Source organism: Populus alba, chromosome 19, assembly GCF_005239225.2.
Source record: "Populus alba chromosome 19, ASM523922v2, whole genome shotgun sequence".
NCBI classification, from domain to species: Eukaryota; Viridiplantae; Streptophyta; class Magnoliopsida; order Malpighiales; family Salicaceae; genus Populus; species Populus alba.
This window is the reverse complement of record NC_133302.1, coordinates 5,912,189-5,930,824: the sequence shown is the minus strand read 5'-3', so window position 1 is coordinate 5,930,824 and position 18,636 is coordinate 5,912,189. Positions and strand designations below refer to the sequence as shown.

The 18,636-nt window shown below is 32.0% G+C and overlaps 2 protein-coding genes across 3 annotated transcripts in view; one reads left to right on the top strand and one right to left on the bottom strand.

Moving 5' to 3' along the window:
• Nucleotides 1-10,413: 10,413 nt before the first annotated feature.
• Nucleotides 10,414-18,636, bottom strand: part of LOC118040074 (probable disease resistance protein At4g27220) — a 30,359-nt gene continuing 22,136 nt past the window's right edge. The window contains exons 1-2 of one of the 2 annotated variants that reach the window (XM_073406795.1): nt 14,079-14,432; nt 10,414-13,738 (exon numbers count right to left, since the gene is read on the bottom strand). In XM_073406795.1, the coding sequence (XP_073262896.1) occupies nt 10,439-13,732 (3,294 nt within the window). In that variant the 5' untranslated portion in view covers nt 13,733-13,738; nt 14,079-14,432 and the 3' untranslated portion in view covers nt 10,414-10,438. Of the gene's footprint in view, nt 13,739-14,078; nt 14,433-18,636 lie in introns of those variants that run through there. The other variant, XM_035046937.2, reaches the window with a different exon arrangement.
• LOC118040075 (probable carboxylesterase 18) lies at nt 15,900-17,031 on the top strand. The gene has a single exon (XM_035046939.2). It carries the CDS (start codon nt 15,938-15,940, stop codon nt 16,934-16,936), a length of 999 nt encoding a protein of 332 aa, XP_034902830.1. The 5' UTR covers nt 15,900-15,937; the 3' UTR covers nt 16,937-17,031.

Below are 18,636 nucleotides of genomic sequence, written 5' to 3'. Positions count from 1 at the left end.
TATTTTTTTTCTATTTATAGTATTTTTTTTATTAGAACTGGTTCGATTCGGTTTGGGTTTACCGGTTTCAACAGCACAAAACCGAAAACCGAACCGAACCGGAAGTTTTTCTAAAAATTCTAATCGGTTTAATCGGTTTTTTTTCTCGGTTCGGTTTTTTCGGTTAATTTTTGATCGGTTTTCTCATTTAAATCTGTTTATCAATTTTTTTGCTCACCTCTAAATAATAGTAATGTTCCTACAATAACAATGACGTTACATAACTTAAAGAATATATATATACACACACATAACTTAAAGAACGCACAAATAATAATAATAATAATAATAATTTTGGATGTAAAATACAAGTGTTTTTAAAATTTTAATTGATTTAATTAGTCTTTTTTTATGATTTTATTTTTTCAATTATTTTTTTCTTGATTTTCCTCTGCCCATCACTGTATTAATTAGCCATTTCTTTCCTTGCATGTTCTCCTTTTTCTTTTTTTCCTTTTTTTTTTCTGGCGCAATTGCCAAAAAAACCCCTTTTTCTAAAGGAGGCAGCCCTCCTTTTTCATCACGTCTCTATGATCCCACACGTTTTCATTAAAAACCTAAATTACAGGACTTCTTAGGCAGCCACGTACATGCTTTAGGAGTTCTTTTTTCGAAATCCTCATTAGAGGTTAATTTAAAACAAATTAAAATAATTATGATTAAAATTATTAAAAAAATATAAAAATATAAAAAATTATTTAAAACAAATGAAAATTTTTAAAAACAAAACATTCTCAAGATAACACGTAAAGAATCACAACAATCCAACATGTGAGTGGAAAATTGTGATTAAAATACTAGAGTGCATCCTTATTTTTAAAATGATTTTAATAATGCGAAAATAAACGTGGTTATTGTTATTTTTTAAAAAATTTAAATATTTTTTATTTAAAAATATATTAAAATAATATATTTTATTATAGAATAACTCAAAAATTAAGTCTAGTTATTCAATCTTCACAAACTTTAATATGTATTAAGTAAGATTTGTGTAATTGATTTATCAAGTTTGCTTAATTAAGATGGAATATTTATGACTATTTTAATCTATAGTGTCTTCTCTCCTGGTACATGGTAAAAGCCTGGGCAGTTTTTTCTTTTTTAATTTTAATAATATTTCTTTTCTTTCTATCCCAAGAAATTAAGAATGCTAGTTTCATTCATCAAGATTCTAAATACTATGTACAGATAAACTCAAGAATGTGTCTTCTCTCTCTCTCTCTTTTTATTTTTAATCTGTATTTTATATATATATATATATATATATTTAAATAATTTATTTATAATTAATGATATAAAATGATCTATAATAGTGAATAGATCTATTATTTTATTAGGTTACTTTAATGATAAATCAATATAGTATTTTATTTTTTATTTTTTGGATTTTCATCTTGGAGAAACTCAATAGGATAAAAATATAATATTAATCAAACTTCAAATTATAATTATTTATCTATCGAATAAGAATATCCGTGTTGATTTAAAGGACTATTTTCATAAAAAAAAAAAAATTATGTTTTGCACCTGATTTTTAACAAAAATGATTGAAAAAATGATATATTATTGAATATGAGCAAATTTAAGATTACAAAAATGATTAGTATTTTTACAGATGCATAGAATTGATAAATGATGCAACAGAGAAGGATACGTATTATTACATTTAACGGAGTAATTAACCATTCTACATATTAATTATTTCAAGAAAAAAAGGTCCTTTGGAAAATACCTTGGAAATTCAATTCAAAAATACCCTTTCATTTCTATTTTTTTTTTTAATCATTTTAGCATTTTATCCCAATGATAGAACATTTAGAATGCGCATGGAACGCCATCAAGCATCAGCTTCAAACAACCAGAGGGAGCTTCAGTGCAGTAGAAAACTTCAACATCTACTGTGAAGCTTGATTTGCTATCCAATCTGCACACCAGTTTTTATCCCACTGCAGTAGAACTTTTTATCTTTTTCCAAGTTTTTTTTGGGTGACTTTTTTTCTTTCATCTCAAATTAACTTGTGAATAAAAAAAATAAACAAAATAAAATTTTAAACCAAAATAAAAAATACAAAATATAATATGCAAAAAATTATAGGGATTGAAATTTTAAAAATCACGCCTATGCTTCTTTCTAGTTTTAATATTAAATTTGTTTGTAGAAATTTCATTTATTTTTAATTAATTAAATTGAACAAAATCTTGTTAAGTCAAACATCAACTCTTTATTGAATCGTCTTTTTTTTTTTGGATAATAAGAGCTTCATAAAAAGCTTATTAAAATAAATTATTAAATGAAATTAAAAATAAAAATGTTTTTTTTATTTAAAAAAAAAAAAAAACAAAACAGAGAAACATCTACCGTGTTTTCTCCATTGGTACATGATAAAAGTCTGAACAGATTTTTTTTTATTATTATTTTAATTTTAATAATAGTACTGTTATTTCTACCGCCAAGAAATCAAGAAAGCTAGCTAATTTTAATACAATGCTAGAGTTCTTAACTTTGGGAGAATGAATTCCGTGATGGAATTGGAGGTGCTGCTTTCTATCATGCACTGATCATGAGATGTGGAAGAGAATGTTACAGTCGCTATCTCTTTTACATAATATTATTTAATTAGTAAGGTCGCCTCAATAATAATTAATTAACGTATTGTTTGATATATTATAAGATATATAAAGTTAACGTGTGGACCCGCTCCAATGTTGAAACTTAGAACACATGAAATTTTCTAAAAAGAATAGCATAATTAAAAATATATTTTTTATTTAAAAATACATAAAATTATTTTTTTTTTTATCAGCACATCAAAATAATTTAAAAATATTAAAAAATTAATTTTTTAAAAATCAAAATTTTTACAAAACACATTATGACTGTAAATATAAACCAGTCAATATTCTCAAGGTAGCAATTACTAATTGGGATAAAAAGAAATTAAAAGACAAATTAAAGGTTTTGAGTCAACGCCATTACCAATATTCGCTTGCAGGAGTGTATGGTAGTTCTTATGCTTCTGCCTTTGAGTGTGTATATTAGAGCAGAGTGATTTTACTTAACCATGAAATTTTTGTGAGACAAATTATAGTGAATGTTTTTCTATTTTACCAATATACCCGAGGTGTTTATAACAGAGTGATGCCACATGCTGAGGTGGATATTAGCAACAGGGGAAAGCATACAAAAGTAACAAAAAAAAACAACCTTTAGAAACACGCGTCTTTGGATTAACCAATTCTTTTAGTTTATTTTTTATGTTGTTCATAAAGACAGAAAAAACTTTAAAATACAAATTAAAAAATCTTGAGGAATTGATTAACCAATCCTTTTAGTTTTTTTTTTTTTTTAATGAAGACAGAAAAAACTTAAAAAACACACATTTGGTATTTTAATTATTCTTATTTCATTTAATAACTCAATTGGAAGTTCAATTCCCATAATTTCCGCTTTTGAAAAATCATTCATCATTTTTAAATAACACAAATGATTATTAAAAAAAATTCAACGATAACAATATACTCGAGAGCAATATTACAGTAAAAAAATCAAATCAATACAGATAAATAAATGATTCAAAATCAAAACCATAATAACTAACACAATATAAAAATACTAAAAAAACTAGAAACTAGCCCAACAAATCATATCAAGAGAAGCAAAAGCCAGAAACAAGCTACCTCGATTCTTGCTCCACCAGGGTAAGAAATGCAGCATGCCCACTTGGAATTATACAGCGTCCAAATTCCATGGCAAATAATTGGTTGGAATTGTTTTCTGAGGGGTCATTTCAAAATCTGAAAATAAAAACAGAAAATAGATCCAGCAAATGATTCCAAATATCTTCTAAAAAGAACAATGAAATATGTTTTTTTATTTACCGTAAGGAAAGATAATAATGAATTTTTTTTTTTTTAAAAATCAATTTAAAAAATATATAAACAAGTCAAAATCTATACTTAAAATCTTTCTCGTATTAAATTTTTTATTGAATCAAATAAAATATTAATTTAATAAAACGTAGTTAAGTTTTGGATACTCTAGTTGAATATTTAGTATAACGGTGACGTACTAAACTATTAAATCTTAACATAAAAAGGAATTTTTATTATATACCCACGAATCGATACAAAATCTATAGGTTTTTATAAAATGAATTCCAGAACCTAGTCGAAGAACTGTGGCAAAAACAGTTTAAGGGTTCCAACCTAACACATGAATGGGCCCCATTTAATATGGAAGAAACAGGAGGCCTGCGCATTTAATATGGACTTCCTCGTGGATGCTATTCCTTCAAATATAGACTAAAATTGTTTTATATCACAGCTAGGCAGATAGAAGAAGGCTAGTGGCTGCTGGGCAGAAAGCCTTAATAGAGCCCGTTTGGTAACGTGGTGGCTTCCACGTTTCCTGCGATTTCAAGCAACAAGCCGTTTGGTAATTAATAAACGCGTATTATTGTTTAAAATGTGAGAAAAGAAGAAGCAGCTCCTGCCTGCTTTTTGCGCGTCCAAAGTTATGCTACTGTTGTGAACAGTGGATCATGCTCCACTGTTCACTAAACAGTTTTTTTTTTTTTTTAATATATTTATTTATTACAGTGAAGGCATTCATCCACTGTTCAGTGAACAGTGGAGCATGCCTCCACTGTTCGCAGAACACTTTTTTTTTTTTTTTATAACCTATGTAGGTAATTAATTTCACTCGTATTGTTCACGTGAACAATAATTTTTTTTTATTTTTTTTAATTAGTTTAAAGTGAATTAAATTTACTCGTAATGTAATCTTAATTTTATTCTTGATAATATTTTACCTAATTTTGTAGTTCTTGTCGGATGAATTTTGTACGTAATGAAATTGTAGATAGTTTTTTGTTAAAATAATTTTTTTATATATAAAAGTGTCATTTATTTCATGATGTAATAGTAATAGTTAAATCCATAATATTTAAATTAAAAAACATTAATATTAATATATATTTTTTAAAATTATTTTATAACCTCAATTTTAAAAACATTCTTAACCAAACACATTAAAACTACTTTTTTAAAACCTCAATTTCAACCACAGTTTTAACCAAACACCTATTTTTTCAAACCAACCTCAACTAAAAGTACTTTTTATAAAACAACTTTTTTTAAACCACAACCGCAACCGCTACTGCAATACCAAACACACTCTTAGAAAATAACTTCATATTCTGGGGGTAGAAACCCCACGAACACAATCTTGCATTTACTTCAAACAATGAGAGGGAGCTTCAGTGCAGTAGGAAACTTCAACATCTATTATAAAAGTTGTGTTTGGTAATGTTGTGTAAATTATGTATTTATAAATTTTGATTTTTTTATTAAAAATTATTATTATTATGTTTTCAAATCATTTTGATGGGGACACCGAACCGAAAACATTATTTACGCACACATATGATCATCGACGATGGAGGATAGTCCAAACCATTGAGAAATTGAGCTTTAACTTATGTTTTTGGGTTTAATTTATATGAACTTTTAGACGGGTTTTATTAATTTGGCTTTATTTGTTGTGCTTGATTTAATTAATGTTAAGTATTTTATTTAGTGGGTTATAAGCCCAACCGCTTATTCTAGTTAGAGTTTTAGTATAAATTCCCTACTTTTCTAAATGTTAAGGGACTTTGAATGATTAATGAAAATTTGCAAGTTTTGCATCTCTCCAATCCCCTCTCTTTCTCTTTTTTAGCTTCTTTCTTTCTCTAAAGCTTCTTTCTTTTCTTGCTTTAATTCTTTTTATTTGTTGTCCCGCGTCAAATTTGGTATCAGAGCACGGTTTTTAATTGTTCTTACAATTAATCGATCTATGTGTTACAATTAATCTGGAAAAAAAAAAGTTACTATTCATCCAAAAAAAAAATTATTGTTCATCCGCGACTGTAACCGGGTTTCCAGCAGCGGTGCCCCTGCCATCTGCGACGTCTCATCCAGTCACAGCGGCGCCTCAACCCGTCACAGCGGCACTCCTGCACATCAGTCCACCGATCCACGCCGAGTTGCTACCTCCGACACAGACCAGCAGCAACCACCAGACTGACACCGTAGGAGACATCAGTGGATCTCCGGCTTCAGCAGCACAAAACCACCAACGACAACACGCAACGCCGCCCTTGTCTTCGGTTCCAAACCATCAGCCGTAACCACCGGTATACCTAGACATCAATCCCACAGATCGATCGGCCATTCAACATCAACGCCGGTCACAACCAACGATCAAAAGGACACGCCGGTTCACTGCCTTAACAACCCGCGGCGCCGCTCCCACAGCAGTTCCTTGTCTTCGGTTCCAAACCAGCAGCCGCAACCACCACAGACACCACCACCTCTGCCCTTGCACCGCCAGACCCATCAGAACCAGCAGGCTTCGTGCGCCGTCGCCGACAACAGCGACAACAGGTCACAGAAGCCAGTGGCCACAAATCGCAGCAGCCAAGGAAGAAAGAAACAGACACTAAATTTTAATTAACTGAGACACGTCAGCTGCCACGTCAGCTTCCTGGAGCCACGTCATCACCCCGGAACCACATCAGCAGTTCAGACAGCTACACCACTGTTCGCCACGTCAGCAGAATCGCCATGTCATCAACTATTGCCACATCAGCTGCTACATAATCTACGGTCCATCCGCGATAAATTCCACAATTAAATCTTGGTCGGTAAATTACTCTACTCTTTGGTTTGTTGATTTTTACTTCTTTGGTATTGCACTTAGTATTCGAAATTATCATTAATATTTCTTTTTGTGCCAAAAAAAAAAAAAATCTCACCTAGCATTTTTATGGTTAATTATGTTCATCAACCTCTTTCGCTTGTGACATCGTGTTTGATTAATCATTTACACTTAAAAAAAAAAATCTAGTATTACATGCTTACAATTTTATTAGTGTAATTTGTTCTTGATTAATCTCCACATTTAAAAAAAAAAATTAGCTTTATTTTTTGTATTGTGATTTTACATGCAAGAACCATTTGTGATCTCAATTCCATTTATAAGTTAGTATTGCATGCATTTGTGTCACGATCATCTAGTGTCTAAGCTCAAGTTTACACTTACTGTAGACTCAACCTTTAGTGATACTCTGATGATCATTTCAAAGGAACTGCAAACTTAGGTGATCAACATGTTTAGAAGAATTGAGCCCCAAGAGAGTTTTCGAATAAGGCACTCAAGGACCAATAAATATCACAAGAATAATCATTATGGACAAGATCACTCTGAGCGACACCAATATGACCATCATTTAGGTTACTCTAAACACGATGACTTTGATGAGCGAGTCTTATAGGAATAAACTCTTAGACCAATAGAACAATCTAAGACAAGGGAATAATTCTATCAATGAGTATATAAGGCAGTTTAACGACTACATGATTAGATGTGCCATAAGAGAGAGTGAAGCCATGACTTTGCATAGATTTTGTAGAGGCTTAAATGATGATCTTAGAAGAGAAGTTGTATTTCAAGGTGTATCTACCCTTAACCAAGCTTATACCTTAGTTAAAGACTACAAGTTGCTCACAAAGAATCAGTGGAAGAATCATCAGGACTCTTATAGTATCCCTATTAGGTCCCAATTCAGAAGTAGTGATTCTTTGTTAGATGCTCCACTCCACGTACCTAATCCTAGTAACTCCCAACTTTATAAGAAAGATAAAAGCAAACGAGTTGTTAATGAAGTGTCTAAGGTGAGTTTAATGGTTAAGTGTACTAATTGTCTAGGTTTTGGTCATATCTCTTTAAATTGTACCTCTAAACCTTTAGTCATCCAAAAATTTAGGGATATAGGTAAAGAGGAATATTGTAGTGTCTTTAAATTGTACCTCTAAACATATGATCATCGACGATGGAGGATAGTCCAAACCATTGAGAAATTAGGCTTTAACTTATGTTTTTGGGTTTAATTTATATGAATTTTTAGATGAGTTTTATTAATTTGGCTTTATTTGTTGGGCTTGATTTAATTAATGTTAAGTATTTTATTTAGTGGGCTATAAGCCCAACCGCTTATTCTAGTTAGAGTTTTAGTATAAATACCCTACTTTTCTAAATGTTAAGGGACTTTGAATGATTAATGAAAATTTGCAAGTTTTGCATCTCTCCAATCCCCTCTCTTCCTCTTTTTTAGCTTCTTTCTTTCTCTAAAGCTTCTTTCTTTTCTAGCTTTAATTCTTTTTATTTGTTGTCCCGCGTCACATTTTGATGTATTATATCAATAAAAAATTAAAAAAAAATTAAAAAATTATTATTTTAATGTATTTCTAAATAAAAAACACTTTAAACTATAACCACTACCACAATCTCAAAAACGCCCTTATGATTTGCTATCCAATCTGCACATGATTTTTCCATTAATACAAAGATCATGTTTTTTGTTGTTAAAAAATTATAAACCAATAACTTTTTATCTTTTTCCAAACTTTTTGGTGATTTTTTTAATCTCAAATTCATGAACTAAAAAGGTAGCAGCGTGAAGCCTCGCCAAAAGCCCAAGATTAAAAATAACCATGCTCCTAGCCCAAGCCCACCAACATCACCCCCAGCAGATTGAAAAAATGCTCATAACAAATTCCGGAAAAACACACCTAGGCTACTATGGTATACTACAAAGTGGAAATAAATCGATATTAATCATCAAATAAATCGTTAGCAGAAACCAAAAATAAATAAATAAATTGTTCATGCTACTCCATCTTATTGATGGGAGTGACTTTTGACCAGCATACATACGACTCTGCTAAATTTATCTGATAAATTATCAAGCTTATAAAAAAGCTTAATAAAATCAGAAAAAAAAATCATTTTTATTCAATAAAATGGAGAAGAAAACTCAAGTAATAAATGTTCAATTCACTTTCCAGCCGACAATAAAAAATGAAAGTTTTTTTATTCATTAATATTTCTTGGCTCACAAATATGCTGCTAACAATTATATGAGAATCAAATCTCTCCGATCACATGGTCGTTTAAAATGCTCAACACTCAGAAAACAAATTTACAGAATAATAAGTCTAATAAACTTCTTGATTTATATATATATTATTCAACCAAATAATTGCTTGTGACATATATGTGGCGAGCTTCTTAGTATTAAAAATTTAAGATTATCAAATAATTAAATTTTTTATCCAAACCAATAAATTTTATGTGTCTATTTTAAAATTTGGTTTTAGAAAGAAAATCAAAATGACATATCAAACAATACCTAAAATCTTTTATATTACAGATTAACTATAACACTCATTTATCATTCTTAAGGTCATTATTTAGGAATAAATAAATAAAAGTTACGTACCAATATTTAATTTAAGTAACCTCAAAGACTATTAATTTAGCTTTTGATATTAAAAAGGCGTATGTCGTTACTCTCTGCCTAGTTGATGAGGCAAATATCAGGTCTTCTATCTCCACTACTCCCTGCTAACTCTTTGCCTCATTTCTTAAGTTATATCTATCAAGTTTGCTTAATTTAAGATGGAATATTTATGACTTTTATATGTATTAAATCAATATAATTGTTTTGACTTATCATGATAAACATGAAGTATCATATTATAAAACCAAAAATCAATGGTGTATCTAATTATAAAAAAGGTATAAATATTGCTAGGAAGTTAACATGTGGACCACCCCAATTATGAAGCTTGGACGAAGATGCCTAGAAAATGTAAACACGTGAATATTGAAAACAATAACATACTTTTCTTTTTAAAATGTTTTTTATTTTAAATAATAATTTTTAAAAATATTTTAAATTTTAAAAATTATATTTCATCACGTCTTCATTATCCCGTCGTATCAAAAATAAATTGCCTAAATTTTAGGCTTTAGCAGTTCCTTTTTTGAAATCCTCATTAATGAAATTTCACGACTCCAGCTGGGTCTTAACTTGTCTTATTTTTATTCCATTTTAGCATTTCATACTCATCAAAACCACTGGAACGCAATCAAGCTTTAGCTTCAAACAACCAGAGGGAGATTTTATAGGGATAAAATTTTTAAAAATCACGCTTATGCTACTTTCTAGTTTTAGTATTAAATTTAGTATTTAAAAAATGTGTTTATGAATATGGCAGTTTCAGGTGTAGAAACCAAAACTGCCATATTCATACTCTCTCTTGGACATTTTTAGAAATGTGTGTAGAAGAATACTTTCACTGATGATTTATAAATCAATATAGTATTTTTTGATTTTTTGGATTTTCATCTTGGAGAAATTTAATAGGATGAAAATATAATATTAATCAAAACTTCAAATTATAATTATTTATCTATTGAGTTAAAAAAAAATATGACAATTCAATAGTCTTTAATGAAAAAAAAATGAAAATTGTTATTTATGTAATTGGAAGCACACTATATTATATTACATTACAAAGGCATTACAAAGGGACGAAGGACATCCTTTGCATTAGGATGCTCCCACTCCACTACTGTCTCCCACCATTCTTCTGGATATGCCTTGATTGTTTTAAGAGAAGGGGGAGGAGATGGCTGGCCATTTTCAAGCAACGGAAGACAAATTGGCATCCTCTTCAGCTTCTCACAATACATTACACTAATATCTTTAAGAGAATTGCAAATCAGTTTTGCACTGCAAATGCTTTTCAGTTCTGGTAAATCAAACAATTTCAAAATTCTTAACTTTGGGAGAATGACTTCCGTGATGGAATTGGAGGTGCTGCTTTCTTCATCTGTTGTTCCTATTATCTCCTCCATTTTCTCACAATAACTAACATCAATCCTTGCCAGGTTTACGAGGTTTGGCAGCAACACAAGCGGGAACAACTTCTTTATACTTTTACACTTGTAACAATAAAACTCTTTAAGACCAGAAAACATACCATTATATGGTGGCAATCGTGGTGGAGCAGAGCAGAACCAAGAAGATGAAACCAAGCTCTCCATGTTATGGCATTCCCGAATGTTGATGCGCTCCAGTTCAGTTGCATTCTCTAATGACAAAACATCACATAAACTTCTTGCATCGATGCATTCACAAATCAGTCCTTGAATGCCATTTAAGAACTTGACCTGAAAATCTCTATCTCCGTTGATACTCAAATTACCCAACCCAACTGTTTTACTTGGAAACTCTTCAATGCATTGGTCTGAATATCTACGCACCTCTCCTACTAAAATCTTGCATGTGCTTAATGATAGGATCCCATCCCGAGATCTGAGATACTCCACGAAGTCAGAAAAACCTTCGAAATGGCACATCAAAGTTTCCAAATTTCTCAAGGATCCTACTTCCTTTCCTTTAACTGTTATCGGAGCATCATCTTGCGGCATAAACTCTTCTAGTACAAAGACTTGCAGTTGAGAGAGTTTTGGTAATATACCACTAGGAAACTCCTTTTCACCACATCCATTCATTATAAGATACCTCAGGTTGGTTAGGCATTCCATTCCTTGTGGTATCTTTTCAAGTGCAGTATTAGAGAGACTCGACCTCTTCAGTGCCTGGAGCTTCTCTAATGATGGAACACGTCTTAATTTCTCACAATTATTGAGCAATAATGCTGTGAGGCTCACCAAATCAGAGACAGAGTCTGGCAAATTTCCAATATTTGTCCAAGACAGATCGAGGACCTTAAGCCCATGCAATTGCTTGAAAAATGAATCCGCAATAAATCTCAACCCTTTATTATCACATAGAAATAGAGTTGATAGATAGGGACACCTTGGTGAATAGCTGGAAGGAATTTCTTCGATCTCGTTTCTCATTAGTGAAACCATCGTCAAATTCTCCGTCCACTGCTCTGCATCTGGCAACTCTTTTAATTGCGCACCTGCTTTAACCATGACTTGATATTCGTCTTGCAGTATATGGATGGCCATGTCCCTAATCAAGTCATGCATCTTGACACGTCTAATATCATCATAATCTATTTGAGCACTTTCCAATAGGCAGACATATTCAAGTCTATTAAGCATCGTGTTGCCCTCATCAAATGCATCTCCCCTGCTCCTCTTTCCTTTAATAATTCCCTCATCGATCAAATAACCTATCAACTCCACCCTTGCAATCATATCATCTTCAGGAAATAATGCACAGTACAGGAGACATTGCTTTAGTGCTAAATCACCTAACCGATCATAACTAAACCTCAATAACCTGAATACTTTATCATCTATGTCCCTAAATTCTGATTCTCTTAATTTGTTCAATGTATTTCTCCACTCATGTGGGTCGTCCACTCCCCTCAAGCTTCCTGCCACTGCAATAATTCCCAATGGCAAACCAGCACATTCCCCAGCAATATCTTTCGCAATTCCTTCCACTTCTGGTAAAAGTGCTATGTCACGTCCAAGTTTTTCCATGAACAAAGTCCAAGCTTCTCCCTCCGAAAGTAGCTTCACTTTGATTTTGTGGTGGCAAGCCATCTGATGACAAACCGTTTCTGATCTAGTTGTCATAATCAGCTTGCATCCTTTCAACAGCACAGGAATTCCCACTTCATCAAGCTCAAAATTGTGCCACAAATCATCTAAAATGAGAATCCATTTTTGTTTCGTCCTTAATTCTTCTGACAATTTGGCAGCTCTATGCACATCATCATCTTCGTTTGCAAGGTCTAGATGAAGACATTTAGCTATGAGATTCTGCAATCTAGTAATGCTAAAATCTTGAGACACAATCACCCACCAAACATGATCACAAATATCTCGTCTTTGTAAAAGCTCATTATAGATATGTTTGAGTATTGTCGTTTTACCAATCCCCCCCATCCCATAAATGCCAATGGTTGGGACTTCATCATCCATTAACAAAGACCATATCACCTTCTTATTCTCTTCAAATGCTCGACCCACTGGCTTTATAGAGCTAGTAGGTAATGGAACTCCTCTAGTCTCACTTGTGTTGTATTTAAGGCTTATAGAAGATCTAGCTCCAGCGTCAGGCTGCACTAATCTTCCACTATTCTCCACACCCTCCTCCTCCACTGGTTCTGTCCTCACTCTAACCATGTTCTGCACATCATACATAACGACATCATTGTTTACTGATGGAGCAAATAGGTGGTCATAATATCTTCCATGATCAAGAAACAATGGATCTGTTGGTTGGGATGAATCTCCTCGAGGCTCATCAGCTTGATTAATTGATGGCCTCTCACAAGAGCTACCTCTCTCCAGATGCTGCACTTGTTCTGTTCTCGCTACAGTTTCAAATCCATCATGCAGACGCTCCACATCCTCATCTTCCTGCATTAAATAGGTAGAGATTTCATTCAGCTGCTGCTCCTTTGAAAGGGCAGAGTGTATCTGAACCCAAGTGCCATCAACAAATTGATCCACTACATCTGTTCCTTGTGTTGCTTCTCCTCTATTCTCATGAGCATCAGCTCTGAGTCTCCAAGGAGAGACACTTCTGTCAACTTGCTGAAAAGATCCTTCACCAGTGTATTCCATGCTTGAACTTGCTATGCTTTTATGTCTTTTGTTGCCACCACGCATAGCTAGAAAGGCTGCTCCTTGAACTTCTTTAGGCACCTGACCACAAATGCCAACACCATGCCCTTTCTCTCCTGATAAATGCCATTTTATCCTCGAAATGGAAGTACCATCGGCAAATAAATGCCCACAAAACTTACACTTCATGCTTCCATCATTCATATCTTCAACTTCCTTCCAAAACGGATCATCTGATCTACCCATTTTGTCCTACAGATAAAAAGGGTCAAAATATTGAATAAAAATTAATGGAAGTACATTAATTAGAAAAGGAAGGTTGAAACTAAAATAATAAGTTCCAAACAGCAAAGAAACTAAGAAGAAAAAAAAATGAATTCAAGGTTAACTTGGGGTCAATTTATTATGAACTCCTTAAGGCATGGATTGTTACAACTGAGAAAGATCAAATTATTTATTTTTGGAAGCTGTTGATGATCCTAACTCCAAAGTTTCTCATTAGAATTTCTACAACTTGTGTTTTCCTTGAAAGATTCAAACCAGAGTTTCATGTGAAAAACAAAATGAAGAAGATGGAGTATAAATAATCTACCTGGATTCAAGTTGTGCTCCAAGTGCTGGTTCGCTTAAGTAGTATTCAGGAAGAAAAACAAGAACAGAGAAGAATATATGGTTAAAAATAACAAGGAAGTTGCAAGATGTTTAGCTCCGGATGATTCGATTCAATCGGAAAAGGAAGCACTGATCATCAGAAAGGTTTAAGAAATTTGATGAGGGAAATTGGGAAATCAATGGTATAATGAGATGAGATTTGGAAGAGAATGTTACAGTAGCAAAGATTATTGTATTGTTTGAGAAGAAGGAAGTTGCTAGAAAGAAAGCCACAAACTTTATCTAATTTGCTTTTCTTTTGTCTAGCGCTGCATATAATAAAAATCTTCAACAAAAGAATTAGAAGCTAATTGCTGACTGAGTTAACGTGTGGACCCACCCCATTGTTGAAACTTTGAAAAAGCTATGCCTCTCACTTCATTATCTGATCCACTCCAACTTCCAATCCCTACAAATTCAATATTTTTTTAAGGTCAGTATTTAAAAATAAATTAATAAATAAATAAAAGCTACGCATCAATATTTAATTTAAGTAACCTCAGAGAAGAATATATGGTTTAAAAATAAAAAGGAAGTTGCAAGATGTTGAGCTCCAGATGATTCGATTCAATCAGAAAAGCAAGCACTGATCATCCAAATATTATATTATAAGATATGGCAAGTTGCTGTACACCTCAAATTTGCTTTTCTTTTGTCTAGCGCTGCATATAATTAAAAACTTCAACAAAAGAATCAGAAGCTAATTGCTGTCTGAGTTAACGTGTGGACCCACCCCATTGTTGAAACTTTGGAAAAAGCTGGCCTGAAAATGTAAGAGCCTGAAGCTTAGCTTCAAGAGCTGTAGCAAAGCATTGACCATCATTATCTGATCCACTCCAAGTTAGCAGTGATGGGAATGATGACACTTCTCTGCATCCTTGACCATTTCAATTCCGAGAAACTCCCCCACCATCCCATAAAAAAGTAGTCCTTTTTCTTTGAAGAATTTTCCCAATTAGTCCTTATATTTTAGATATCGTCTTCAACATGCTTTTACAAGTTTAATTACTCTTAAATTGCCCTTAAGACATTTTCTAATCTATCCTTTTAATAAGTATCTTTGTTTAAGCTAATAAAGATAAAATTATTAATTACTTAGAAAAACTCAATCCTGCCTAATTTATTAAAAAAAAATTAAGATTTGTTTTTATGTTAATTTTTTCTCATGGTTATCTATAAAGAAGAAACTGTATCTAACCATTAACATGTTATTTAATAATTAATTAAATTTCAAATCTTTTGTTTTATTAATTTTGACTTAAACTTATAAAATCAACCCACACTATCGATTTTATTATTAATTAATTTTTCTTAAACAATATTGTTTTAATTTTTTAAAAAATTAATTAAACATTCTTAAAAAAAAAAAACTATATTGAATTGATCTATATCTACTAGAGTTAATTTATCAAACTCATAAATCAGTTATATAACAAATTATTTTTATAAATTTGTTCACATGTAAATAAAGTTTAATAAGTCTAGAGACACATAGTAATTTGGGATCAAAGTCTAGGACTTAGATAATAGTAATGTTCCTACAATAACAATGACGTTACATAACTTAAAGAATTGTTTTTTTTTTGGGATGTACAAAGCACAAATAATAATAATTCTGGATGCAAAACACAGGCTTCAACGCAGATGGAGCAAGAAATTCCACCCCAAGAAAAATCCAAATCAATGGGAGGCGAAGAGTTCTTGGTGTTTCTGCCATTATCAATTTTTTTTTTTTTTTTTACTCTCTTCATGTGAGTATATAAACTATCTTAACATTTACAATTCAAGCCAAAATTGATAATGGCAGAAACACCAAGAACTCTTCGCCTCTCATTGAAGACCAGGCTCCTCCTCGCCGCCCACTCCTTTGGGATTCGCGCCGCCAGCCGTTCCGACCACACCGTAAACCGCAGCGTATTGAACATCTTCGACCCCAAGGCCGCTGCTTCCGCCAAACCAATCAATGGGGTCTCCTCTTTCGACGACACTATTGACCCTACCCGCAACCTGTGGTTCCGCCTCTACGCCCCCACATCCACCACCACTACCGATGCTCTGCCTGTGATCATATTCTTTCATGGTGGGGGCTTCGCATTCATGGCGGCTAACTCAAAATCTTTTGATCTACTCTGCCGGCGACTTGCCCGTGAAATTAATGCAGTTGTTATCTCTATAAACTATCGGCTTGCTCCTGAGTACAAGTACCCATGCCAGTACGAAGATGGCTTTGATGCATTGAATTACATCGATGACATGACCTTCGAGAATTTCCCAGCAAATTTGGATCTTGGAAGGTGTTTTATTGCCGGTGATAGTGCAGGAGGTAACGTGGCTCATCATGTCGTGCTCAAAGCTTGTGAACACACATTTTCTAACATAAAGATCAAGGGACTCATAGCAATGCAGCCATTTTTCGGAGGGGAAGAAAGAACAGAATCAGAAATCAAGCTTGTTGGGGTTCCTTTAATATCACTGGAAGGTACAGACTGGATGTGGAAGGCGTTTCTGCCTGAGGGATCGGACCGAAACCACTCGGTGGTTAATGTTTTCGGACCAAATGCGGTGGATATTTCAGGCGTGAAGTTCCCTGCGACGTTACTCTTTGTCGGAGGGTTTGATCCCTTGCAAGATTGGCAGAAGAGGTACCATGAGGGGCTGAAGGAATCTGGGAAAGAAGTACATTTGGTAGAGTATCCAAATGCTTTTCGTGGGTTTTATTGCCTGCCTGAATCGCCTGAATTTTCTTTGTTGATCGGTGAGGTGAAGAGTTTTGTGCAAAAGCAGTCATCTCTTACATAGGGTGAGGAGACGACGATCTCTATTTTATTATTATACCTTATTTTATTCACATTCAATAATTAAATCGTATTTAAATTGCAATGATTTTATTTACTATTGAAGATAGATTATGGCAATGTTTGGCTATGTGTTTCGCCAAATTTTGATTTTTTTTTTGTTAAAATTGAATGCGGTTTGTATTTTTGGTTCGTTTTGATGTGCTGATGTCAAAAAAAAATTTTAAAAAATAAAAAAACATCATTGACATGTATTTCGGCATGAAAAGCTATTTGAAAAGTAACCGCTATCACACTATTAAACACGCATTATATGTGTATTGAATTAATGTTCAATTATTTGATGTATTAGATTTGACTTTTGAGGGAACGCTAATTTGTTTTAAATGCTGGAAGTACGACTGGTTGAAAAAATATTAAATTAATATTGATTTTAGGTGTTTTTTAATATATTAATATACAAATATATAAAAAAATTATTTTAATATATTTTTAATTAAATAACAACATTAAAAAAAAAAATTTGCTTTCCATTACCAATCACACTAAAATAATGTTGTGTGTCCTTTGAGCCATTTGGTGAGGAATGGTGATGGTGGTTTTTTGTTTTTTTCGTTTATCCTATTTGTCGGTCTAAAGATAAGTTGTGGGGTTGCCATGTTAAATTTCTATTTTTAATTGAATAATATTGTTTTAAAAAAAACTTACACAACATTCTTCTAAATATATAAACAAATCTTTGGAGTTGATACTACTAGATTTCATAATAGTTTACTTAAATCAATTGAGTCATAAATTGATCTATTAATTGATCCATTAAGAGTCACAAATTAATCTATTTAAATTAAATTAAATTAATTTTTTATTTAGATAAAAAATAAACTCAGTTTGAATCAGATTTCAAATCAGTAACTGGGTTGATCCTTCTAAATAATGTATAATGAAATGTGCATGACAACTAATGGTTCATTTTTCGTTGTACGTGGGAGAGAAGCAATGAAGAAGAGAAGAGGACAAGATGCCAAGAAATAAAACGTCGACTTATTGGATGTTTGGTCTTATTAGCATAGCCAGTTGGAAGTGAACTGTTTCATGTGTCCTATCACGTATCAAAACTTCGGGTTTGTTTTGAATTATATTAGCGGGGTTATAGTTTAAAATATGTTTTATTTAAAAATATATTAAAATAATATTTGTTTTATTTTTAAAAAATTATTTTTGAGATGAAAACATCAAAACGACCTAAAAACATATAAAATTTTTTTTAACAAAAACAAATTGAAATTTATAGAAACACGGTTTCAACCGCGTTTCCAAACACTCTCGACATGTTTTTTTCAATCACAAAAGTACTATAAAAATACATGTATATTTGGTATTATAGTATAAGTCATTTTTCGCTTGAAAATATATAAAAATAATATTTTTTTTTAATATCAATGTATCAAAATCATTGAAAAATATTAAAAAATCATCAATTTAATGTTATTTTGAATAAAACACATTTTTAAAACATACTTAAATGCAATTTTCAAACCCAAAAATAAATTATATCTTTCATAATTATAGTTCAGAAAACAATCTCCTACATCTAAGCACAAAAAGGTTTCGAAGTTAAAAGTAATCTTAGTTTTAATTATAGTTATAATTATAGTTCAGAAAACAATCTCCTACATCTAAGCATGTGTATTGTCTTAACTATAG